Here is a 27,949-nt window from a genome sequence, read left to right on the forward strand (position 1 = left end):
AAGAGGTGCTGCAGCACAGGCAGTATGAGAAAAATAAAGAGCTTTTTGAACATTAAAGCATGGAGACATGTCCCAGGAGAGACACTACATACTGATATACACCTGAACATCAGCAGGAGAGGACTCTTTAAAGTAGAGACACTACATACTGATATACACCTGAACATCAGCAGGAGAGGACTCTTTAAAGTAGAGACTCTACATACTGATATACACCTGAACATCAGCAGGGGAGGACTCTTTAAAGTAGAGACACTACATACTGATATACACCTGCACATCAGCAGGAGAGGACTCTTTAAAGTAGAGACACTACATACTGATATACACCTGAACATCAGCAGGAGAGGACTCTTTAAAGTAGAGACACTACATACTGATATACACCTGATCATCAGCAGGAGAGGACTCTTTAAAGTAGAGACACTACATACTGATATACACCTGAACATCAGCAGGAGAGGACTCTTTAAAGTAGAGACACTACATACTGATATACACCTGAACATCAGCAGGAGAGGACTCTTTAAAGTAGAGACACTACATACTGATATACACCTGAACATCAGCAGGAGAGGACTCTTTAAAGTAGAGACACTACATACTGATATACACCTGAACATCAGCAGGAGAGGACTCTTTAAAGTAGAGACACTAAATACTGATATACACCTGATCATCAGCAGGAGAGGACTCTTTAAAGTAGAGACACTACATACTGATATACACCTGAACATCAGCAGGAGAGAACTCTTTAAAGAAGAGACACTACATACTGATATACACCTGAACATCAGCAGGAGAGAACTCTTTAAAGTAGAGACACTACATACTGATATACACCTGAAAGTTAGATTAGCATAATAGGGCCTCTTTAAAGTATGCCCAATTTTAAAAAGTGAATATTTTCAAGGTGTCTTTTTTTCTATAATTCCAGAGTGTAAATGAAACTGAATCAGAAAATTCATGAATCATGTCATGAGTGTCCTCTTTCTTGTTACGTAAATTACTGAACTTAACCCCTTTCAGGATAAACCTGCTTCAAAGCGTGGCAGCGGCAGAACAGTCAAACTGGCAATATGTGGACACACACACACACATCACCACAGTAGATGTTTATGTCCTTGAAGATAAGATAGAAAAATAACATTCACACACACACATCTTTCAAGGAAACACAGACGAGCACAATCTCACTTTTACACAATCACACAATCACACAATCACACACACACACACACACACACACACACACACACACACACACACACACTGATCTCTGTCCTTATATTAATTCAATAAATCATATTTTATTCTACTGTACAGTATTTTAATGTACACTCTTTTATGGCATTCAGTTTAAAATGTCTATAGTTTACTTATTCCTGTATTTACTTGCACCATTATGTCATTTTAACTATTTTATTGCACTAGTTTATTTATTTTATGTCTTAAGTATATTGTATGTCGCATGGTTTTAGGATCCTAAGACTTAAGATTTGTATTTTGAATTGTCAAACCTGTTAAAGCCTGTAAATTCACCGATTGGAGTTTCACGAGTAACAAAAGAAGCATATAAGACGATTCAAGAGTTGTAGAAGTTTGTGTTAATGTAATGTTTGGGTCACATTTTACAGTTACATTAAGACTTTCTTCCTCTTTCTTCCCTCCATGCTGCTTTTTAAAACTCATCTCAACCAAACCGGCTCTGCAGCATCACTGTCAGTCAGCAGGAAATTAATGATGTCCGTATAAATAAACTTTTCTTCATTACAGTCACCGTGTTAACTTCAGCACAGTGACTGATCACTGCGGGAGGACTGGCATTCCTCAGCGCTGAGCAACGAGACTGTGTGCGTGTGCGTGTGCGTGTGTGTCACTTTGTTGCTAATGAAACAACATCATAGTGTAACACACATCCATCTGTATCTCATAACTTTCCTTTTGTACAACACTTCATGTTATCAGCTGACAGAAACTGAAACATCTTGATCCTGAGCTTCATGTCAGGATCGTTACGGATGCATTCCTGCTTTAATATTCACATGGAAACAGTTTCGTTATTATAGTAAATATTCAAAGACTACGTACACTAACCCTGCATGTAATGCTTTCTTATGAGATGTTTAGGGTATTCTTTTGTGCTCCGTTGACAAAGCAAATGCCACCTGGAGCAATAAAGGTTTCATTCATTCATAAAAACGTTCTTTATACTATTTTTCATTAACACAGAGTAAGTTATTATAGGAGCCTGAGTAATGGAGCAAGAAAAGCAAACGCATCCCTTTTCAAAACTTAAAATAATCCCTACAATAAGATGATTATATTTATACAACTATATATATACGACTTGTATTTAACCTACATAAACTAACTTACAACATGTATTTTAATAAGGAAAACACAGAATTGTAGGACCCTAGACGCTGATAAGACATACTGTAGTAAAGATCGGCTGTAAATTGCTCTTAACTTTAATTTAGCTAATAGTAGGATTAGACGGTTGCCTGGATGCGGTCAGCTGTTTCAAAGTGTCATATGGCTATAAATATTTCATGTAATCTAGAGTAGTGCAGGTGGCCTTTTCTTCAGCTAATCTAAGAGGTGAGGTTGTTTTGGAAGGCAGGACATTTGTTCAAGACATACTGTAGTATGCTGCTGGGACTCCCAGCAGCTTCTACTAAAGCCTTCCGAGTAAATCGCCAGAACGCCGACACCTCCTCATCTCCACCGCTCTCATGTTTTTTTTTGTGTTGCCATAAGTTATTCTCTCTCCGTTGGTGCGCGGGGCTAATGCTAATGCTATTAATGCTAATGCCACCAAATACAAATACCCCACAAAACTTTTCAGAGTTTTACGGGGCGTGGTTAGCAATTTGCCCAGCCAATAGAAATTGGTACTTTTTTCTCCCCAGGATAGTCCCACCTCTCTAGCAGGCACTGAACATGGGGTAAAAGTTCTCTGAACTAAGTTCTCTTTTTGGTGTGAACGCAAAATTCCAGGCACTAACGGAACTAAATGGGAAAAGTACGGGTAAAAGTACTCCGGTGTGAACGCGCCTCTTGATTTGATGAATTTGTAGGGCTTAAATCTTATATTATCTTCAGATTTAGTCTTGAATACAGTTTGCACCAAGAGAGGTCGGTTAATTTTGCTCACTTTACATCAGAAGTGCATTAGGAAAGGATCTCCTAATGTCATGTGCAGGTAAACGGATCACAGCTCAGTAATCCAGTTCCAATAAAAACATGGTGAGCTCCTCCTATAATCGTGTTACCTTCAAACTGAGCCAGCAGCAGGATGTGGGGCTTGTCCGTTTATTACTTAATCATTTCTTCATTTTATTACCTCCGCAGGGTGCCATTTGTTCAACAGTTGGCTGCTGTAGCTGTCACTATAGTTTACCTGAGGTTAAAAACAGAGGCATGCAGCTATTTTTAGCAACGTACACACCCGAGCACAAACATTTATTATGTATCCTTGCAACTGTCAAGCTCAGGTAAGATACGTTATCAGAGTTGTGGATAACAGATGCATTTGATGTATAACTCGTGTACAAAAACATGTTTGTAGACTCTCCTGATGTCAGCTTCTAAATAAATATGTATTTGCATGAAGGATGCTGTGTGGCAATAATTTACATCCACACTTTTCAAATCAGCAGCTTCTGCTTTCAGTTCATTTCGTTGTCAAATTAAGAACTACATTAACTTGCAAATACTTTTAAGTAGAAAATAACTTTCCATGGAATATAACAAAAAGTGTTTCTGAAGTGAATTACCTACCCCACCTTTAAGAGCTTTTGTTGTCTGAATTGAACCACATACAAGAGTCATGTAAAGCCTGGTTTCTGCTATTTGTAAACCCACCATCCATTTCCCTTTAAAGTTTTATAAAAGGTAGCTTTTCTTTCAATTATAAATAAAAAACATTTCCAAAGAAACGGAGAAGCACTTCCAATTTCTCCTAACATGAATTTGTCAATTTGTGTACACACACTTCAATTCTCTTGTTTTGTCCACAACTTAGAGATAATCAGTTTACTACCAGAGAACAAACCAGAGGATAGTCCTTTTTCTTCTTTTAAATAAACAATACATTTATTAATAGAACAGTTAGCGATTCATTTAGTCGTTGACAACTAATCTGTGCACGGTATTTATTATAATGAGCATGGATGTTGGTCGGAAACATGTGGCTTTACAGCAGTTTTAAGAAAACCAGAAATAAAATCTTAGCTTCAGTTATCAACAGATGTGATCTCAGTGGTTTGTGGTTTAAATTAACTTCTCCTTTTTTAAATAAAAATAGCCACACACACACACACACACACACACACACACACACACACACACACACACACACACACACACACACACACACACACACACACACACACACACACACACACACACACACACACACACACACACACACACACACACACACACACACACACACACACACACACACACACACACACACACACACACACACACACACACACACACACACACACACACACACACACACACACACACACACACACACACACACACACACACACACACACACAACACACACACACACACACACACACACACACACACACACACACACACACACACACACACACACACACACACACACACACACACACACACACACACACACACACACACACACACACACACACACACACACACACACACACACACCTTTTTCTGTTAAAAAAAACACAAGAGATGTTCATTCTTGACTTAAGACAAGACATCACATACTAAAAGTGTTATTTCCAATCAATCTTCATTTCACTGCATCATCCCCTAATGATAGGCAGACCTGTCACACTGTCAAAGCTACACTTCCTTATTTATATATTTTTATGGTAACAGGTTTCCAGTCAACTAAGAGGTTCATTATCATGATTAAAAAAAGCATACATTTGAAAATAATCTGCCAAAATGACGCCGAGTGTACTTGAAAATGTTAATAATATGATAAAACAAAGGAGATTAAACTCTAACAAATAACATCTGACATTGAAATGATAGGTTGAAGTGTGTTTTATAAATATTTAATGGGTTAAGAGGTCTATGTTTATATTTATATTCATGTTATTCAATTTAAATACTCGCCCCTTGAGGCCTTTGCACACCTCTTTCCTCAAAATGGTGGTTCTTGTCATGAATGCTGCCATGAACACAGAACCCAAATATTTTTTTTTTTTTTTTGAGCAAGGTGGCGTGAACCAATCAAGTTTTATAAAACATTAATTTAAAAATAAATAATAATTTAAACTGCTAAGACCTGGTTACTGCTAAGTATATTTTAACCGCTATATTATAGGGAAATTGCTCCTTTTTAAAACCATTTATTTGACGAGTGCATGGAGGAAGTTTGACAATGAAATGTCAATAAAACCTATATTATTACACGGTAACATTTTTTCTTTAGAACGCAGATTTTTCTCCAAATAAAGGCAAAAAATGCTCTTATTTTGAAATAATTTAAGTGATGAGTGCACCATGAGATCAGAAGCTGCTGAGAGGACGATATTTAAAAGTGATGATGAAGGACAGAGGAGGAGGAGGGAAGCCTTTGTCTGACTTTTATCAAGAGGAGACTGCCTTTTAATTTCACTAAGAGGAGGGAGAGGAGGGAGAGGGGGGGAGAGGGGGGGGGAGAGGGGGATAACAGACGCTCTGCAGAAGCTCATGAAACATTGATGAGGAGGAAGAGGCGAAGAGGACGGAAGATGAAGGAGAACATAAACACCTTTTAAACCGACAGAAAGTGACATAAAGAAAGAGGGATGAGGTTGGTGGGCTTTCCAGACCCCCTCCCCAAAGATAATCCTCACACACTGTCACACACACACATATTCCCAAAGCACCAAGATGTCCTCTGATTGGCTGGCTCAGGACAACAGGAGCAGAGGGGGATGCTGGGAGCAGAAGGATGGGGTTTTTGTTCTGCAAGCATGGCTGTGTGTGAGCAGTGTGTGTGACTGTGTGAGCAGCCAACCAAATAATGATTCATCCGTTTTTTTTTTTTACAGTATTTTCCGTCACAATGCATACATAAAATCTTAAAGGTCCCATGTCATGCTTTTCTGGTTATTACCCTTCCCCTTGTGTGTTATGAAGGTTTTTCTGCATGTAAACGGTCTGCAGAGTCACAAACCCTCAAAGTACACCCTGTAGCGAGTAAAACTCTAACACAGACAAGACCTGTCTATGCTGCCCCAGAACGCCTCGTTGGAGATTTCTCTTTTTCCATTTGTTTCTTCCGGGAACCAAGTGACGTCATGAACCAAAATGGACCAATCCGCGGAGCTCCTCACACACCAGGATCCCTTGGCGTCACTATCAAACGCAGTGGGGGGACCTTTAGCGTACATTTTCAACTAACAGGGAGTCCCATTGACTTGCATAGAGCTCCCTGGTTGGTAATAGACAAGTTGGGATCGCGGAGAAATGCTCTCCGCAGACCCATTCTCACAGCGTTTATAAACCTTTTTCTTACTCAATATCAAGCCACACTTATTGTTTTTACTTCGGCTGTGAGTGTTTGTGTGTGCTCAGGATGAGTTTCGCTGTGTCCCGCTGTATCGCCGACCCGGAAACCACACCAGTAAGCCAGCTCACTGAGCAGCGAGCCTCGCAACGTCCCGACGAATCAGAGCACACTGGGCTCACAGGGAGGGGGGGGGGGCAGGAGCTCCAACAAGCCGTTTAGGACAGAGAGTGAATACACATACTCTACAGAGATGCTGTATGAGAAACCAATGTGAGTTTGGAAAATTGCACAGTATAAATCTATTCTAGTAGACCTCAACAATGGAATTATGATCAGTAGAAATGGCCATGACATGGGACCTTTAAATAAAGTGCCACGCCCACCCTGAATTTCAAAACAAAGGACAGGAAGCTGCTATCGATGGACATAAACTGAGTTATTAATGTGTCTGCTCTTTGCTTACGTCAGGTTAACGTGTGCAAGTGCAGATGGATTTCTTTTTGTATCAATACATTACAACTTAATGGTCGCACTTATTGTAAGTCGCTTTGGGTCAGCTAAATGATATATCGATATGTTTTTTCATCTGTAATTATCATTCTTTAATGTCTTTGAACGACTGCTTCTATACGTTTTAATGAACACTTAAATATACCCGCTATCTATACATCTTTCCATATAGCTGTGCATTTACTTATCGATGTATCTATCCATTGACTATTTATCCATCTTCATCTGGCATCTACAGTATTCATAATGTATTTCAAAGTGTTTATAAACATCTCTCTGTCTCACCATCTGTCAATCTGCGTATTGATCCATCCGTGTTTTTAACCATGCATCATAAATTATTCATCCTTTCTTGTATTTCCATACATAGAAACTCCATATTGATCCAATCATTTTCATGTCCAGGAAATTAAGTCTGATTTCTTACTTTAAGTTGCTAGAAAAGTCATTAAAACACATTATCCTAGAAGCCATCTTTACTTCTGACCATTTAGCTATCTATTATCATTATAAATTAATCAATCCATCTATTTAATTACCTTTCTATCAATGTATAAATATATCCGTCTGTCTTCCATATATGCTTAACTCTTTCCATCTGGCCATTTCCATATCCATCTGAACCTCCATCGTGCATTATTCATCCTTTATCCATCCATCAATCAGCCTATTTCCATACCTAGAAACCCATATTGATCGACTGATTGATCATTTCTAGGAAATTAAGTCTGATTTCTAACTCTTAGTTGCTAGAATAGAAGATGTCCTGAGTGATTAACCTGAATATCAGTCAGCGAAAACATTACAATCTCCCATGAGTCAGTTCAGGAGGCACTTTGACGACTTGTTTCCCTCCATAATTGCTTTGATTTAACAGGGGACGATCGCTCAATACTCGTCCTAGCGAGGAGGGAGTGCTTCAGTCTCCTCCTCCCTCACATCTGCAGAGCAATAATCACCCTCTCATCCATATTCATCCCCCCATTGGGAGTTAAACCAGCAGCTCTTTAGGACGCCCTAACCACCTGAGCCACACATGGGAGAAAGCGAGAATTTATGTCCTCTCAACGCGCCACAACTGCCCTCATAAAACTCTCAGACCTCTTCATCTGTCTGAGGTTATCCAGGGAGAAGTTAAACAGCTTCCTGTGGCTACAGAAAGACTAGTACTTGTTTCTTTAAGAACACGTTTGATATCTTTAAGTTCTGATGATAGTTTGACTTAAAGGTCCCATGTCATGGCCATTTCTACTGATCATAATTCCATTGTTGAGATATACTAGAATACATTTATATTGTGCAATTTTCCTAACTCACATTGGTTTCTCATACAGCATCTCTGTATAGTATGTGTATTCACTCTCTGTCCTAAACGGCTTGTTGGAGCTCCTGCCCCCCCCCCCCCCCCCCCCAGCTCAGCTCAGCTCAGCTCACAAACCATAAAAATAAGTATACAATCACATAAAAAGGTATGAACACAAAACAAACCAGAATAAATTAAATTAGTTATCTACTTTATCCTTCAAACTCAATGCATTGTTAATGTCTTTAAGACCTGATGACAGTTTGACTAAAGGTCTGTATATTCTCCAAGGTACAGATACTAGAAAAAGTATATGCACTGTAAACAAAACCAGACCCTCCAAAGTGGTCATTGTTGGTGCTTGAGTTAAGTTAGACAATATATAATTGAAGAGGAATACACCAATCCAAGCGTCAAAAAGCTATAAGAAGTTCACATAAGAGCTTGTGTGAATGTGAACTAGTCTACTCTTTACGCTTGATGAGCTTATTCTGAAGATTTCTGGCTGAAAGCAGATGAGTTAGGATACTGTCTTTCTCGTGTATAAATTAGGGCTGTCAGTCGACTAAAATATTTAATCGCAATTAATCGCATGATGTCCATAGTTAATCGCGATTTATCTGTTCTAAATGTACCTTAGAGGAATATTTTTCAATTTTTTAATACTCTTATCAACATGAGTGGACAAATATGCTTTATGCAAATGTTTGTTTATTATCATTGGAACAATGACAAATATTCTCCTGAATATTCTCAACACAACAACCTGGAACCTCTTTCTCTCTCTTATGGCGCGTTTCCACTACAGCGCGGAGCACGGTTTAAGAGGGCTGTGACGTCAGCGGCCCGTCTTTGGTTGCGTTTCCACTTGGCCTAGTACCGGCCGGCGGGTCCCAATTCACAGTTTTTCTGGCCTCATAAAATCGTGGGTCTAGGGCCAGAGACAACGAGGCTGAGTCGGGCTGAGTATGCTAAACTAGAGAGAGCATCGCTGGCAAGGGGGCTACAACTACAACAAGATGGACATATTTGACCGTGATTTAATTGTAATACACGTTTCAAAATGATGCCGAAGTAACAACATACTGATACCGGTTAGTAAAAACCATGAATTAATGCTTTGACAAGTCTGCAGACAGACGGCAGGCGAAAAACCTTTTAAAATGCGTGTTTTCTAAATGGAGATTGGCTAAGCTAACGCAGTATATGCTCCGACCGTCCACACTCACAACAACGGCCTACAGACATAAATAAACCAGCGACTGTATTCGCCATGACACAGGCAGTCTGTGGTTTGTACTTGTTTAACTTTTGTCTAGTTTCTGAACATATATGAGGAGCTGTGAGCTCTGAGTGCTAACAGCTAATGGCTGTGTTGGTTTTCTGGGGTTCTCATTGAAGATGACGTCACGGCTCCGCCTACACTGCGTTACTATAGATACTACCCCAGTTCCTAAACTGTAATGGAAATGCGCCATAAAGTGAGCCAGTCCTAACGAGGCCTAGCCATACCGAGCGAGGCCGAGCGAGGCCGTGTAGTGGAAACGCGCCATGACACTCTCTCCCAACCCTGTGTACTTCTTTGCACTGAGCCAGGTGCTCAAACAGACGAGCCTGTTTACAGTTGTCGGCGAAATGCCGCTCCTCTGTCTTCATAACAGTCAAAGCATGAGACTGAAGTTCCCACTGTGGGTCAAAATAATGCGCTGTGATGTGCAGTCGACACGTTGGATGCGATCCGAATGATCTAACGCAGCCCCTCGTCCTCCACAATGTTAAGCTGTAGCCACCCAATTAGCTATCGCTGTTGTTGTCCAGGCGTCTCCCCGGCAAACTTTCAAGCGTAGTCTGCCGCAAGCGAGCGGCAGGAGCGGGGCTGTCAGCAGGGGCGAGGCTGTCAGCAGGGGCGGACTGGCCGTCTGTAGAATCTGGAGAACCACAGAACGGCAGGTCGTCAAGTACCGCTGACGGCCGGCTCGGTTTGCCCTTACTTTATTATGTTTTTAAACGGCCTCATCGAAGTTGCGCCGACAGAGGTCTGCCGTTTCCCTGCAGCGAAGCTTCCCCCCCGTTGACAGTTCACTAGCACCCCCCCCCCCCACCATCCAACTGACAACAACAAAACAACGTCAAGCCTTTGGGCTCTGAAACTACGGGGCGGGCCGAGGACAAATACACATGCGTTAATCGCACGTTAAAATAATTAGTGGCGTTAAAAAAAGAATATTAACGCGTTAACTTGACAGCCCACTATAGAAGTATAAAGTAAGTAAGTAATTATCACCTCTATTTTCAAGGATTCTCAGCATGTTCAAGAATACATCTCCTAACAATGTAACGCAGATTAAAAGTGATGCGAACACTAAAACGTACACAGATGGTCAGAAATGAATTATTGCAATAAGTCAGATCTTTAAGTTTGTCTACCTGAAGTCACTCTTCTCACAACAGCAACAATTAAACCCACATCTAAACAGATCCCTTTATGATCCTTTAACGATAACACATGGGATAATCCACCCTTTCTCTAAACAACACACAAAGTCAAACTTCATCAATAAGACTTCCGATGACCCCATGCGTCTTCAAACCACTAACATCATGCTCTTCTTCTGGGAAATATATTTTTAGCTGAATGACCCTGAGGTGCAAACTGGCTCCTAATGGATGATAGAAACATCGTCAATAAATGAGCCTTTAATGGGTAGTAAGAAAGCTTTTCATTTAGTGTATACACCGTCAGTATGGCATTACAATCAGGAAGATAATCAGGGAGCACGTTGACACCCGGGCTCATCTTCTCTTATTAAAACTAAACCTCGAGTCAAAGCCACTTTGTGTTTCCTGAATCAGACAGTTCTTTGCCTACAGCCACACACACACACAAATACACACACACAAATACACACACACACACACACACACACCACCACACACACACACCACCACACACACCACCTGCAGTGTCCTCCTCCACCTGGCCTGCAGCCACAGAGCTACTTTTAGATATGAGGAACCTCTGAAGGTTTCTGGGCATCAGCACATCGATGAGGCTCCATTATCCTTCAGCTAAATTCAGCCCGTCGACCATTTACACCCTCCACACGAGAACTGTTGTCGTATTAAAACCTTTTATTGACCACAAACATCCATTGTTGATCTTAACATAGCTTCGTGTGATTTGCTAAGCATTGAATAGTGTTTTCCAAGGATGCATTAGTTCATGTGACGAAGAGTGTTTCAATTGACTACATTGACAAATCCTCCTTCAGTAACTGCTGTGCTACATTATGTACTAGAGCTGGGCGATTTGAATAAAATATCACAATGTTTTTCAACAAAAACCTCAAAATGGATATTGTAGGGTTGGATATTGGTGCTTTTCAAAGAAAGGAACATTAATAATCCTCAGTATTGTTGATATAATGACTAGGTTGTTAAAGAAAACACTTTATTTGACTGTAGTGCAGCCTAAAACCAGGAAAAGATAACATGTATAACATTAAGATATCAAAAATCTTAGATGATATCTAGACTGATATCAAGATATTGATATAATATCAATGCCATAATTGGCACTACATGTATACATATCATGGGTATATAGGGCGGTGGTGGCGAAGTCCATAGGGACTTGGCTTGGCAACTGGAAGATCACCAGTTCAAGTCCCGGAAAGACCAAGTGCTACCGATGTGTCCCTGAGCAAGGCACCGTTCCCTACACTGCCCCCCGGGCGCCGTACACAATGGCAGCCCACTGCTCCTAACACTAGGATGGGTCAAATGCAGAGAAACCGTTTTGTTACATAGCACCTGTACTACGTAATGACAATAAGTTGAATCTTCATATGTAGTTGTTAGCGAGTTCAGAAAGGTAATTACCATTACCATGTGAACTAATTATATTCTGATAAAGAGGAATTTGGATTTTATGGTATAGCTTGAAATCATTTTCTAATAACTTGAGGTTTAAAAAAGTGTGTTTAAGTGTCTCTTCTTATAGACATACGGTTTGAAAAGAGATAATAACTTCATCATACATATAGAGGTTGAAGTTTTGAAGTGCTTCACATTACAGGCTGTGCACGTGTTGGGAGAGGAAGTCGTTTTCACAGCTGAATGAATGTTGAAGAGTAAACAGAGGGCTATCTAACATTAGGGGCAAGGTCCAATAGATCTAAAAAGGAAAAGAAAGTAAGCGCACCTGGAACCAGCATGGCTCCATTCATTCTTAAAAGTAGCCGACAGCAACAGGAAGAAAGGTGTCATCCATTACTTCTTTCTGACTTGAATACACGTGTTATGGCACGTACTACTTTCGGTCATGTGCAGTTATTTCAGGGTAGCATGAATAGTTGTCCATGTGTTGTCTTTGTAACTTTAAAACTTGTGTACCATGTATGTAACACTCGTATCCATACAGCTATATGTTACAGGTATGCTCAGACTTCATCACCAGCCCAAAGATAGAGGGTGTGGTATTATACGAAAATGGGACAAAGTTGGGATATCTCAAAGAACGCTAATTGGGCTTTGCCAAAGAAAATAGCCGTTTTTTGTGTAACTGCAAATTCGGAATTAAGTCTCAGCAATTCTTTGAAAGATAAAAGTCGTTATTTAACAGAAAAGAAACTCATTTTTGTCCAATATGTGTCTTAAATTCAGTCACACAGATGGATCTTTTACCTATAACTCCCTTATTTCCCATATATATCAAATATGACATGTGTGAGTGATTATCAGCTAATTGAAGGAGAAGCAGACGGGCTGAAGGTCACCGGTCACATCTCAACTCTGTGAAGGAATGTGGGTGTGAGCGCAGACTGAGAGACATTAATGTCGTCAGCGAGGCACTAAATACCCAGCAGCCCCTGTAATCTGTGAGATTGAATGAATGAGACACAGGGTGGGGTCTGATAAACTTTCTCTGTATTACAGCGAGATAAAGTGCTGCTGAGTCACACTCACAAAACACTACAATGATTATTAACACACTCCTGCGCTAAAGGAAACTGGAACTAAAGTAAAGTGCAGTTTTGTTAACTTTTCCAACGTCTGTTATGTTTGCGATTGTTAACTGATTATCAATCATCTTCAAACCAGATATCAAGTTTATCTTAAAGTGTTCAGACTTTCTGTCGTCTGGGTCTGTGAATGACTTTCACAGCCAATATATGGTTTTGCAGCATTTGAATTTCAGGTACTACTTTTGAAAAACAACTCTTATCCCACTACTCACACTGTCACAATTGCTTGTAGGGCTGCCCCCTTTTATTCCACTTAAGCCTTAGTCAACCAAGATGTATTCAGTCACCTTTCTACTCCTTTGATGACTTATTTCCAAATAAACTCATGAGCACATCTCTGGTAACCACACGAGATTTCACCAAACTTAGGAATTCAAGCTTTTTTTTAGAGTCCAAACGCAAGGACATGTTGCAAGAATATCTCAGTGAACATATCCCCTCCAGGACTTCTCTCTCCCCTTCTTCCTTCCTGGGACATTTGTACAGATTTCCGTGGCCCCCTTCTTACCTTGCAGCTGTTTGAAGCGGCCCTCCAGCTGGTTGTAGTTGAAGGCAGCAGTGGTGGAGAACCCGGGGCTGAGGCTGGGGCTCAGACCCCTCAGAGGGCTGCTGGGGCGAGGGTCTCCTGACGAGGGGGACAAGGGGTAGTCCAAAGTGGGGGAAAGGGGGCCGGGGAGGCTGGCGGTGGCGCTCTGGAGCTCCATGATGAAATATCTAGAAGAGACGCGTCCACAGAGGCATCGAGGAGACGCTCAGCAGAGAAATGTAATTGTTTGTGGGAGAGTTTCTGCTTTCTTGCAGCAGGGTGGAGCTCCAGTTTCAACCGGAGTAAGACGAGTCCAGAGAGTTCCAGTTTTCAAGTTTCCAGATGAGTAAACCTGAGTTTTAAAACGCAACAGCTTCTATTATTGTAGAGGAATGATTCTAGATCTGTAGTCCCAACAGAGACTTCTCCTCTTCCTGTTGGTCAGTGACAGAGGTCCGAGTCCCTCTCTGTCTCCCAATGTTTCACCAGAGCACAAAGCGCTGAGTCAGCATCACGCTTCTGTTTTCTCTCCATTTATCCATCTGTCAACGTCTTCACATATCACACCTTCCCCTCGTGCAGGAGTCCACCCATCCTCCGCTCACACACACACACACATATACACACACACACACACACGCGTCTGAAGAAGCAGCACAATGAGGGGGAGGTGGAGCAGGGGAGATGGAGGGAGAATGAAAGGTTTGTCCTCCTGCAGCAGCGCGGCGTCTCTCACTGAGACACCTTCAGACGGAGGGAGAGTCCCGGGGGGGAGGGGCCTACAAAAGGGGCAGATATTCCACCCCAGCAGCCAATCACAGCCCTCCATTGTAGTGGTGATGTCATTGGTTATTTTGCATAAGGGGCGGAGTGGGAGGAGGAAGACAAACAGAGAGAAACCCAGGGAAAGAGAAAGAGGAGGGTTTCTGCTCACGGTGAAGATTAAATTGGAGAAAATACTATTTCCTGGTAAAAAGCTGTTTACTACAGATACACATGTATGTTTTAAAAGGTGAAAAAAGCCACAAAATATGTTTTTTATTACTATTTTGGACTCATTTTTTGTAAGGGTTTCCCTCTTAGTCAATAGTCAACTAATACTAAAACCCCTGATTAGTCCACTAAGATGACATAAAACCTTAGGCAATTGTTTTTTCTACTTTGTTACTGCTTTTAGTATTAGTAATCTAAACATGTATTTAATAGACAGCCCTTAGATGTTGATAACTTATTCAATAAAACATGGCAGGAATAAGAAACTTTGGATCTGAAAAGACGAGTGCAGATTTTTCTTGCACTAAAAGTTGCTAAAATTAATTTTAAATAATTCAATGTAATGTTGCCGTTTAATAAGTTCTCTTCTGTTATAACTGTTCACTGAAAAGGCAGATATATTTACAAAAGCATATTGTTCCATTTCCAGGTTTTTTTCCCTCATCACATTTTTGCTAATCACCCTTACTGTAAGTCAAAGTTATATTCAGGCCTGTCAAACAAACTTTATATGTTATCAAACTTTCTTTACATGAATAACTCAAGAATCTTTAGTGAGAATGTTTGTCCTTGCGTGGAAACAGACTGTAAAGACATCACAAAGTGCTGCTTCTTCTAGACAATAAAACTAATTAGGAGACTGCAGGGAGGATGTGTTGTCCAAAGGAAAAGGAAACTTAAGTGTGTGTGTGTGTGTGTGTGTGTGTGTGTGTGTGTGTGTGTGTGTGTGTGTGTGTGTGTGTGTGTGTGTGTGTGAGCTCATTCCTCACACACAGACGACCAAACATCCTGAGGAGAATATCTGATCTCTAATATTAGAGTGTGTTGTGGAGATGTTCTTCCTGTCTGAGCCCCGCCAGCACTTCCTGTTTGAGCCTGCTGTCCATCAACAACACACACACACACACTTGCACACACACACACACACTTGCACACAGCCACACTAATCTTTAACTTCCCAGGTTTGGGAAGAACTTGGGAGAACGAGGGGAATACAGAGAAATGAGAGAGGAAGGTATCAGCGTCACTTCCTGTGTAACTCTCTGGACACACAAGCAAGGAGGTACAAGGTCAGAGGTCACGTCTCAAAGACAATACATGGAACAAATATCCATGACCCGGAAATAACTGCACGAGGAAATACACAACGATTGAAGGAAATGGAAGAGATACGGATTAAACTAAACGTCGAAAACTTTGTCGAATGTCGAAAACTTTCCTTTTAAAATCCTAGTTATGCAAATAATCTTCTTTAAAAAACTAAATACAATTTGATTAAACTCAAAATGTACAATCATTACAAGCCTATAGTGATGGAGAGGATTTCCCCTCCAAGCTTTGAGAGGAAACACCTGCACTTTTCTTTGAAAAAGTCACAGATTTTCACTTTCTAAATCACAACATCTTCACCTTCCGGCTAAAAAGAGCGGCAACCCAGTCTGTTTCCCTTTGAGTGCACTGATGTAGATCATTCACAGATACAACGAGAGCAAAGGTCACACACACAACCAGAACACACACACAGACAACCAGAACACACACACACACAGACAACCAGAACACACACACACACAACCAGAACACACACACAGACAACCAGAACACACACACACAGACAACCAGAACACACACACACAGACAACCAGAACACACACACACAGACAACCAGAACACACACACACACAGACAACCAGAACACACACACACAGACAACCAGAACACACACACACACAGACAACCAGAACACACACACACACAACCAGAACACACACACAGACAACCAGAACACACACACACAACCAGAACACACACACACACAACCAGAACACACACGTCATTTTTAGGACAATTTGAGAGCGTACTATTAAATCTAAATATGTTTTTCTGGCATCAAATGTTTGACTCATAATCTTGTTGTCTTTTTCTGCATTAAATAGTTATTTTATGTACCTCAATTTTACTAGTTTATTTATCTAACCATCAACACTTAAAGGGAGTATGAGAAGCTTCCTCCTTGCAAGTACTTTTACAAAAGCTCAGTTTTCAGAGACCTAAAGCGCTGTTTGCACGTAGGCTTAAGGCCAAAAAACAGAGTTTTCAGGTCAGAAACTACACAAAATTACACAATGTGGAAGTACACTTCTATCTCAATGTGCACCCACTGGCCTTCTACAGGGCTCTAACCCATTTCCACTGGGTGATACAAAGTTACATTTGTGAAAAAGGCCACAGGATGTGTTTGAGAGTTACATCAAAAGCCACAGAGAGAACCTTGAGGATAGAATATCTAATCGCAGTCATATTTTCACTTATAGTTAGTCGTTGAGGTCATGCTGAGGTCACGCTGAGGTCACGTTGAGGTCACGCTGAGGTCACGCTGAGGTCACGCTGAGGTGGCCATCTGACATCTAAACTTCCTCCCGGTTAGTTACAAATGAAAAGTAGAACCAGCTTCAAAACAGAGGTCAAAGGTCGGGGTCACAGCTAACAGGCAGCAGACGAGGGGAATATTTCTACATCGGATAGAAACATTAGTCAGTTTCCTCCCACAGGCCATAAACACCTGAACTTCTGAAAGAACATCCATAACACTCATCCGTTTGCAACTTATATATATCAATATTCCAATTACTTGTATATAGACTATTCTGCACAATTTCTATTATATTATATTTTATTTTATTTACTTGCACTATTATCTGTTTTATTGTGTTGCACTGTTGGAGGAGCCTGTGACCTAAGATGTTCATTGTCACAACTACACTGTACGATACGATATACTTTATTGTCCCCGTAAGGACATTTGTTCTGGACTCTGTCTTGCAGTTCCGCATACATGTACATGTACATATACAAACATAGTAGACATTAAGAGACATACACATATCATCAGTCATACACCGTTTGAACAAACACAAAACACAGACGCACATACTGACAATGGCGACCTATTGCACAACCCTCATGGCCAACATTTAAAAAGTACATTTCATTACATTTGACTACATTTCATTTCATGTGAATGTTAAGAAGCATCCATTGTATTTGTACTTTCACTATTATCTGTTTTATTGTGTTGCACTGTTGGAGGAGCCTGTGACATAACATGTAATTGTCATAACTACACTGTAGCTATGTACACATGACAATAAAAGCCTTGAATCTTGAACCTAATGTTCTGCAGACATTCTTAACATGACCACACGTTCTGTCCTCAGACTGCATTTTGATCATCTAACCCCCCCCCCCCCCCATCCCCCCTCCACTGTCATCTGGCTTCCTCGTGGCTCGGGCCCTCAGGGTGACCCCGACAACGAACCAAAAGCACCCTCCATGCAGCTGAACCGCAGACACACGCCTCGGGAATGAACGCTTCCTGAGACTACAGCGAGGCTTTCTACTCACACTGGAGCTTACTCATTGTTCCCCGGCTCAGAACCAAACACGCCGAAGCTGCTTTTAGTTTTCATGGTCCCCACAGATGGAACACAATTCCAGAAAACCTGAGGTCTTCACCAACGCTGAGTTCTTTTAAGTCGCGGCTAAAAACACTACTTTTCTCATCTGCTTACCCTGAAGTCTTTTAACTTGTTTTAGCACCTACCGTATTTACAATGTTGTTTTTAAACTATTCTGTATCTCTTTTATGGTTTTTATGAATCTGTTTTTCCAATATGTTTATTTATTGTGTTCTTTTCTGTTGTCTTCTTGTTAAGTGTTAATGAGGATGTAAAGCACTTTGAATTGCCCTGAAAATGTGCTATATAAATAAACGTACCTTACTGGAGATTCAATTAGACCGAGACAAAAACAATACTACAGGAAACATTTGTAGCATTAGCATTGAGTAGTAAAAACCAGATTTAAAGTGGACCTTCTGCTGGATGTTTGGTGGAAAAACTCAGTTTTACAGGTCTGTAAAAAATATAGGTGTATAGGTGTATTTCGTTGCTAGACAGCTCTCATTTTTGTATAACTTATACAACAAAACTTATTTGGGAAGTAATAATAAACTATGGATATTGAAAGGTGAGTCACTGTGTGAAGAATTGCTTTAAATTTCCCTTTAATCCCTTTCAAATATAATGTTGCTTTTTGATTTGTTGTCCTATTTACTTTACAATTTGCCAGTGAAAAGCTGAAACATATAACCCAGATTCATTTTTATATATTTTCTGCAGTCATTTAATGATGAGATGTTACATCATGCTGATGTGCTGGTGGTGCGTTCAGGGTTCAAACTTGTGGCGCTGCAGTGGTGAATTTCACACCGACTCGCTGCCTCACCCTCCTGATCACACAGACACACACACACCCGTTTTATGAGCTGCACTGCCCTATCAACGAAACAAATAAAATAAATAAATCCAAACTGAAAGTAAACTATGAAATAAGGATAATAAAATATTTTCTCAATACTCTATTTATTTACTATTTGATTTTGTGTGATGTTTTTATGACTAAGTTTAGGGTTTCTTATAAGCTTCTTCACTTTCTCTGATGTTTTTTAAAACATTCAAAGAAAAACCCGACACACCAACATTCCCAGCATTCCTCCATCTGGCCCTCCGAACAGGAAGTGACACACATACGGGTGTGTGTGTGTGTGTGTGTGTGTGTGTCTCTCTGTGGGGGACTTGGACTGTTTCTGGTTCCAATTATTGAGCGGCTGAGTGATTCTCGCATTAAAGCTCCAGTCCACAGTTTTTAAACAGCACCTCTGCTTTATTACTCATTGTTACTCATACTTATTAACGTCACATTTACTTAAACCAACAATGAATTAGTAGTGATTTAATAAACTGCCTTTGACTCAGAGAAAAAACTAGATTTTAGAAATGGAAAACGTGTTTTTTCTACTAGAGCTTCAACAATTGCCAGAAAAATGTATCTGTCCATATTTGTAATAAATGGTACAAATACAAAATGAATACGCAGGGAAAATGTTGGGTCTATCCTAGTGTATGAGCTACTGCAGTTTTATTTAGTGTCAGAGTCCTTTAACACACACTGACACACACACACACACTCCTTCTGTCTCCTCTGCCTCACGGTAAGTAGATCTGTCTGCGTTGCCATGGTGACCGGTGGTTTTTGGTTTCCCAGGATATCATATGGAGGCGTAACACACTTCAACTGTATACACACACACAAACTGGTATTCAGTACATTAACAGCAGAAACAAAGACTGTTTTTGTAATCAAACGATGGACACACACACACACACTTTTCTCAGCCAGTATCACACACAGCGCTAATTCAATGTCATCGCCACACATCCTCCAGCCTGCTGAGCTCAGTACGGACAGGAAGAGGCTGCAAAGAGGAGGAAGAGAAGAAGAAAGGCATACACACACTCTCCCACACAGATCACACGGATCACACACACTGATCACACAGTGGATGTATGGAGCATGGGAACCACAGAACCAGAGCCTGAACCCTCAATAAGGATTAGTTTTGACATCAATCCTCTTTTTTTACAGTTTATGAAATTCTGTTTTATACTATCTGCTCTAATAGGTTTCAACAAGTTGTGATCATTATTGGAATATAAAAAAGTAGAATCAATGTATCGTAGAATATTGGGTTGTATTATTTATCCACCTGTGTTACATATTGTGAGTGTTGTTTCATTCGTAATGCAGCTACACAAGGTCTCTCTTGAACGTAAATGAAATATATTGGATAGAAAAGTTGTAATAATAACTTTCAATCTTTATACATCAAGTTGCATTTTAGTTTCCCATGAATGAGTGTTGAATAGTGTTAGTTAGTTTTTTAACACACACCATCAGCTTTCTCCTGCATATTTAACAGTGGTGTGCATTATTTAGTGAAGAGGAACACTACTCAGAGTAAAGACAGCAGGCAGACAGATACACACACATACCATGTATACATCACTTCAGGGGACATTACATTGACTTACATGCATTTCCTGGAGACTTATCCTAACCAACACATGCCTAACCCTTACCAAGTCTTCACCCTAAAATTAATGATTCCCCTCATTTTGACACACACACACACACACACACACACACACACACACACACACACACACACACACACACACACACACACACACACACACACACACACACACACACACACACACACACACACACACACACACACACACACACACACACACACACACACACACACACACACACACACACACACCACACACACACACACACACACACACACACACACACACACACACACACACACACACACACACACACACACACACACACACACACACACACACACACACACACACACACACACACAAGGAAATAACTTATTTTATTATGTTATACGTCTGATTTAGAGCAAATGTCATCACATACTAGTGCTAATGTTCAGTGTCAATTATCAATGAAATTACTAATAATTGACAAAGAGGTTCCCTCTGATCTTGTGATAAAGTTACACAACAATGAATCGTGTGTTTTGATTAAAGCCCCATTCATTTCCACACATATAATCAAATACATCTGATTTTGGATAAGGAGTATAAAACTGAAGTCGCTTGTAAGTCATGAATGCATTCAAGTGTTTGATTTAACATGCTCTTATTTTTGTGAATTAACTGCTGTTGAGTTCTTCTTCTGTAGTTTGTATCAGCTACAGGTACAGAACCACTTCCCACTGGTGGAGGACCCCGATTAAAACAATTCCGAAACAGCTATATTAGTAATCCCTCAAGGGGCTACTAATACCAAGCAGACTGTACATGGAGAAACAAATTAACTAACAATTACAATTACAAACAAGTTAAAACATCAATGAGCTGAAATGTTGGAAAAAAACTAGCCTATAATAAAAGTAAAAGCAAGCAGGCAGGTAGACCAGAAACAAAGGCAGACTGTGATCAGAGTTATGATCTGGCAGACGCAGATGAAAGTGTTTTACATCTCCTCTGGTGTGAAACAGTGGAGCCGAAGTGTAAAAGGCCTGGAGCTCGTTAATGAGCCTCGTTAGCCCTCGTTAACTCCTGATGAACAACAGGTGTGAATCCGGAGTCATTAACTGTCCCGCGCCAAGAAAAACAAAAGGATGCAAAAACCAAGAGCAAAGTCTCCTTTCCTATTCTCCTTCCTACAGCTGATGGTCTCAGTTGGCGTTCAAAGGGTTCATTGTTCTCCATGTTTACACAAACTCTCTGAACCTACATCTTACGTCGATGAGCGTCCTGTCGCCCTACTCAGATTGGTGTGTCCCGCACCGTCGTGTCTCTTCGGCCGTGCCGACACCTTCCGCTCCCGATTCAACATGTTGAATCCCGATCAACATGTTGAATCGGGAGGCTGTCGGCAAAAGAAATCACTCTGATTGGCTGTTCAGCTTAGCGAATCAGTGCATGAGAAGCGAAACGTAAGTGAAGAAGGCACACACAGACGGCTATTATTTTTCATTTTCCAGTACCGCACTAAACATGTTTTCGATTATAAGTCGTTATGTGAAACAGTCTGTGATGGACGAGAGTGAAAATGGAACGCACGCTATTTGTTGTTTGTATATATATATCACGTATTCTGTCTTCCGGTTGCCTCTTTTGAATGACGAATACACACTACCGCCGCCTGCTGGTAAGGAGAGTTATTGCCACTCACGCATGCGCAAGTGCGTACGTGCTACTTGGCCGTCGGCTGAAGTCTTTGCGGTGTGTTCCAGCGCGACCGTTTGGCCAAGACGCAGGAGACGCGAGGCGACACAACAATCGAGTCCGTCGGGACGTGTTCTTTGGTGTCAGTTTGGTGTGGTGTCAGGGCCTTTAGAAACCATGAAGGCTGCCCCCCGCAGAGCAAATAGAAAACACACGCACAGAAAGAAACAAGTTCACACAGACATCAGAGAACGTATCTACATCTGGTTTCTAATCTGTAACCTGATCCAGGATTACATGAAGTTAACCTCCAAATCAACCAGGTCTGAAATCTCACTTTAAATCAGAGAAACACCTTTTACACAAGATGAAACCTGACAAAAGATATCTTCAGGTTTGCCGCAAAGTAAAACATAAACAAGGATGTGTTTAAAGTGTTTTTCCAGGTGCTTCTAAAGCAGGGCGTCATCTGCAAACCACTTTACTTCTGGGGTTTATCATGAAAGGTCATGTACCTGATGCACAACTAAATGACACAATGATAATGAGCACTTTCAACCAATAATTGAAAGGAATAGACCTGTGAATTACTCTGTCGTTTAAACATTTCAAACAGGGAGGTTCCCCATCAGAAGAGGCCTATTTCTCTGTGTGCTTGATGTGTGTGTGTGTTTGTGTCAGGTGTGTTTGTTTTAACGAACTCAACCAATGCTTGGCCTCATTGACTCTCAAAGGCAGCTTCAGCATCTTAGTTCAGTGTTTGTTTACTTTTCGTTGTGTGCTTTTAACTTTGTCCACACTATTTCTATTCTATTTTATTTTTATTTACTTGCACTATTATCTGTGTTATTGTGAGCCTGTGACCTAAGATTTTCATTGTCATATCTACACTGTAACTATGCACACATGACAATAAAAGCCTTGGTCAACCCTGTCAGAGACATTATGACTCAGCCTATCATAACAACCTAATAAGGCTGTTCAACAACATCATCTGGGACCCAAACCATGTTCTGAACAGAGCATATGAACTGCTACCATCTAATGGGAGATAAAGGGTCCCTCAATAAAGTCAGACTGAAGCATCCTTTGTGCTCCAGTCTGTCCTCTCAGTAAACACAGAGCTGAATCCCAGATCAAATGCACGCTGAAGGCTCTTTGAGCAGGTTTTCTCTCAGTGATTGTTCCATTATGTTAAATGTTTGTTGTGTGTTTTTCATGTATTGTGAGTTGATATTTGTCTGTTGATGTTACACATGGAGCTGCTGTGATGCAAGTCACATTTCAGACTTGATCTGACCATTGAAGTGTTATCGTATCGTATCGAATCTTGAATCTAAACAGCAGGACTGAAACCCCATCGCACATTCACCCGTTCACCCATCATGTGTTTGTGGTGGTCCTACCTGCGAGGGCCTTGATGCGCGAGCGCTCGAAGAGTCGTGCCGAGCTGTTCTCGTTGTCCCAGTCGTCGGCGTCCCAGCGGTTGTTGACGCTAACGCCATCGCTGCTGAACTGCTGCTGCTGCTGCTGGACCTCCATGTGCTCCAACTCCGCCACCACCACCACCGACGTCATGACGACCTCGCTGCGACTCCACCCCCCACGCTGAGGATGATGATGCTGCGTCCGAGTCCTTCAGGGACGGGACCCTCACACACACACACACAGCCTCACACACACACACACACACTATCTCAGACCGGCTCTGAGTGGCAGGCCGAGACGATCGTCTAAAAGCTGTAGAGATAAGAAAAGAGACACAAAGAGAGGAAGGGTTAGTGGAGGGACAACAGAAGGCTTAAAGAAAGTTTTTTTTACACTGTGCAAATGATGATAGCAGATTAAGTTCATTGCAGCCAAAATAAAATATGGAGCTGGGAAAGCTGAACATTTTTTGAATTCAAGGTAAGACAAATTGGGGAAAATGTGCTTCAAGGAAGAGACAATATCACAGGTGTCTGGATTGTATCTGCAGATAGACAACTGCTGTTGCAATGAACTGTATATAGTGGGACTAGAAGCTGTACAAATACGCTTGGACAAATCAACTACAAACTAAAAGAATGACAGACAAAACTTCATATATTTATATTGTAAATGAATTGCAATGTTCTGTATGTAAGCATCGGGCTTTTAACCTCACACATCTCTTTACTGATTCAGAACATTTACTCTGTTAAAGATTAAACTGGATGAAAGTGATTGAAAGTAAGTCTGCACAGCTGTGAGGGTCATGTGACTGTCACTCTGCTCTGTGATTGGCTGCAGCCTCCCTCTTGAGCTGCAGTCAGTTTATCTGTAAACTGAGAGGCTGCTGCCCCCCACTGCTCACAACACGATACTACAAACACACACACACACACACACACACACACAGACACACACACTAGGAGTTTACTCGTTTGTCTATTTTTGTCTGTAGATTTCTTCCAAATTCACCAAAAGTAAACAAAGCCTCATTTGCATATTTAAACAAAATATGTTATAAAACTTGTAAGACAAAACATATTCGTCTTAATGTAAGGAATAAACTGGGGAGGTTTATTGGTGCTATTTATTAGTAAAATATTGAATCACCTGTACAGTCTATCTAATATAGGGTTAATTGAAATATTATAGTAGGCAGGAAACAGCCGAGTGTTTAATTACCATGTTTACAAAATGATGCATCATCAGAGTCCCAAGATCATTCATAATGATTAGGAATTCATGAATATTGTACGCTCATTAAATGTATTAATGACAGTGTGATGTATAATTATACACACTGCGCTAAATGATGCAGGAGGCGAAGCATGGAACCAGGTAGAAGGATTTCTGATACCTGCACACGCAGACACTTTCCAAATGCTGCAGCAATAAAGAAAAGGTACCACAGAAAACGAAAAGACGGACGATAAACCTCTGGATAACCGGGCGTTGCAATTATTTGGTAACTACGTTTGGATGAAAAATGTTGGTTTTACTCTTAGTCACTCAGCAGGTTGTGAAAACCTTGATATTAACTAAACCAAAAGTATAAATCATAGATGCATTGAACTGTTTATCGATTATATTATGAGGTGTTTTTACATGCAGCAGTGTACGAGTTGCCGTCAGTAAAACGTGTGACTCACTCTTTATCGACTGCTTTTCAAAATGCATGCGGTGCGTTCGCTGTCACTGTGAAAGTCTGAACAAACAGAGGGCAGCGAGTCAGCAGCACGACTCAGCACCAAGAGTCAGTTCTGATTCTGCAGTCAGCAAGCAGCACCATGACCGGGCAGAAAAACACCTCAGCAGCTCAGAGAGGCATCGCTCACATCTCAGCCTCGACGTGATTTCATCCTGAACATGTCAGTGGATGTCTTAAAAAACATCCGTAGAGGGACAAGAGGAGGTGTGGAAAGCTGCATTCAAAAGTAAAACAGCGTACCCACAGACCAATGAAAATATTGCTGCAGAATGAAAGACCTGCAGAGTCCAAAAAATGCAGGGATACACACTTATGAGATTATGTGTGTGTATCTTATTTTTTTCTTTCTGCCACCCACTTGCAGCTGAACAACCAGTCAGGCTGGAGCTGCTTGTGTTGCTACGCTAAAAATACGCTGCTACTGGGACCCTGGCAGTGTGTGTGTGTGTGTGTGTGTGTGTGTGTGTGTGTGTGTGTGTGTGTGTGTGTGTGTGTGTGTGTGTGTGTGTGTTGCCTGAGTGACGCTAACACAATGTGCACTCATTCAGAAGCAATTAAGCACACAGACACATGGACACACACCAGCCATGGAGTCATGACAACACACCGACACACACCCAGTTTTTAGAAAGTGTGTCATGTCAGGACGGCGAGCTGAGCAACTTCCTCTTTCACATTTTTACTGTTTCAACAGAGGGTTTCTTTTAACACTGGTATTATCTTAATCTGTTGATGATTTTTACGTGAAAGAGTTAATGATAATGGCTTTAAGTATAAGAGAGTGAGAAATGTCACCGTTTCCAGAACAAAATGGGACGTATTCGAGTATTTGAGGTGTTAAACCAACACATACTCAGCCATAAGTGTAAATAGTAAAAACAGATAACTGATCATTTTGCATTGATCTCTTAATTTGTACTCATACAAAGGTTGGGAAAATGGGGCATCATGGGGGGGGAAGGTGTTTTAGAGACATGTTTTTTTGCCGGGGGGGTGGGCCTCAGAGTCAGACTTCAAAACAATCCTACGTTTAATATTGATTGCTTGAGCTTTAAAACAAACTATCCCTTCATTATATTGATGGATTTCTCTGTTGATCAGCTGATGGCTGCTGCAGCACATTCAGAGTCGCCACAGACAGATGCATGACACTGAACAAGGCAACACTCGACCTGAAAAACATGTCGTCGTGTAGAGAGGAAGGACGAAGAGTCTGCAGAGAAATAAGACCGGAGGAGAGAGAGAGGCCGTTTCTCAATGTCGAGTAGAGCTGCCGCCGAGCCACTATTTCAAGTACACTACGTCATCGAGTGGCGCCGAAGGACTGTTTAAATGCCCAGCATTCGGCGCCACTCGATGACGTAGTATACTTGAAATAGTGGCTTTGCAGCAGGTATACTCGACATTGAGAAACGGACAGAGTCTGTAGAGACGTGAAGAAGCGTCTGTCGGCCATGTTTCTGTGCTCCTCTGACAATATGAATCCCTCTGGGTGTTAAGCTTCAGAAAATCAGTGCAGAAAACCAACAACTAATGTCAGGAGGGCACACATTTTCATCTTCATCAAGGGCAATCTAGTTAAAGTAATGTTGAATAGGTTTTAGATTTGGACTGTATTAAAATATAGTACTTGAAGTGAGAAATGTATCTTTTGAAAATGAATCTATTCAGACAATTTATTAGTTGTTTAAAGTGGACCTGTCATGCTATATTTGAATAATATAGTGTAGGACCATACCTATATAAGGCATATTTATACTTTTTTATTTTCAAAATACCAAACAGATCATGCATTTTAGCCATGCCTCATTTTGCTCAATTTGACATTTTCTAGCTCTGTTTTTGCAAGGGCAGATTCAGTGAGAACAGCACCACCTACAGGCCTGGCATATGTACTACAGCGTCTCCAGCGCTTTCGAACGGCAATGGCCGTGGCTGTCTCCTCCTGATTGGTGGAGTTGGCCCAATAGCCGTAGCGCCACCGTCCTGACGTCAGGACAGTGTTCAAATCTGGATCAGTTTTTATCAGATCCGTTGCAGCCCCTTTTTTAGAGATTTGGGTATGGAGGAAAATAGAGAGGGTTGTGTTTTCTGACACTTGGTGAGTTCCCTGGAACACCGGGGATACATATTCATGTATAAAAGACGTACAAAAGTGCATTTTGCATGATAGGTCCCCTTTAAATGAAATGTTCAAGTTAAATATGAAGGATTTCACTTGATAAAGAAAGGAGAAAAATGGAGAAAGTAATTGGGATATGACACTA

The 27,949-nt window shown here is 41.0% G+C and overlaps 1 protein-coding gene across 2 annotated transcripts in view; it reads right to left on the minus strand.

Moving 5' to 3' along the window:
- sptbn1 (spectrin, beta, non-erythrocytic 1) overlaps nucleotides 1–27,949 on the minus strand; it is a 117,975-nt gene that overhangs the window by 55,438 nt on the left and 34,588 nt on the right. The window contains exon 2 of one of the 2 annotated variants that reach the window (XM_034135969.1): nucleotides 23,911–24,244. In XM_034135969.1, coding sequence (XP_033991860.1) covers nucleotides 23,911–24,082 — 172 coding nt within the window. In that variant the 5' untranslated portion in view covers nucleotides 24,083–24,244. Of the gene's footprint in view, nucleotides 1–13,871; nucleotides 14,610–23,910; nucleotides 24,245–27,949 lie in introns of those variants that run through there. The other variant, XM_034135968.1, reaches the window with a different exon arrangement.

The sequence above is a fragment of the Trematomus bernacchii genome, unplaced genomic scaffold (assembly GCF_902827165.1).
Source record: "Trematomus bernacchii unplaced genomic scaffold, fTreBer1.1, whole genome shotgun sequence".
NCBI lineage: Eukaryota > Metazoa > Chordata > Actinopteri > Perciformes > Nototheniidae > Trematomus > Trematomus bernacchii.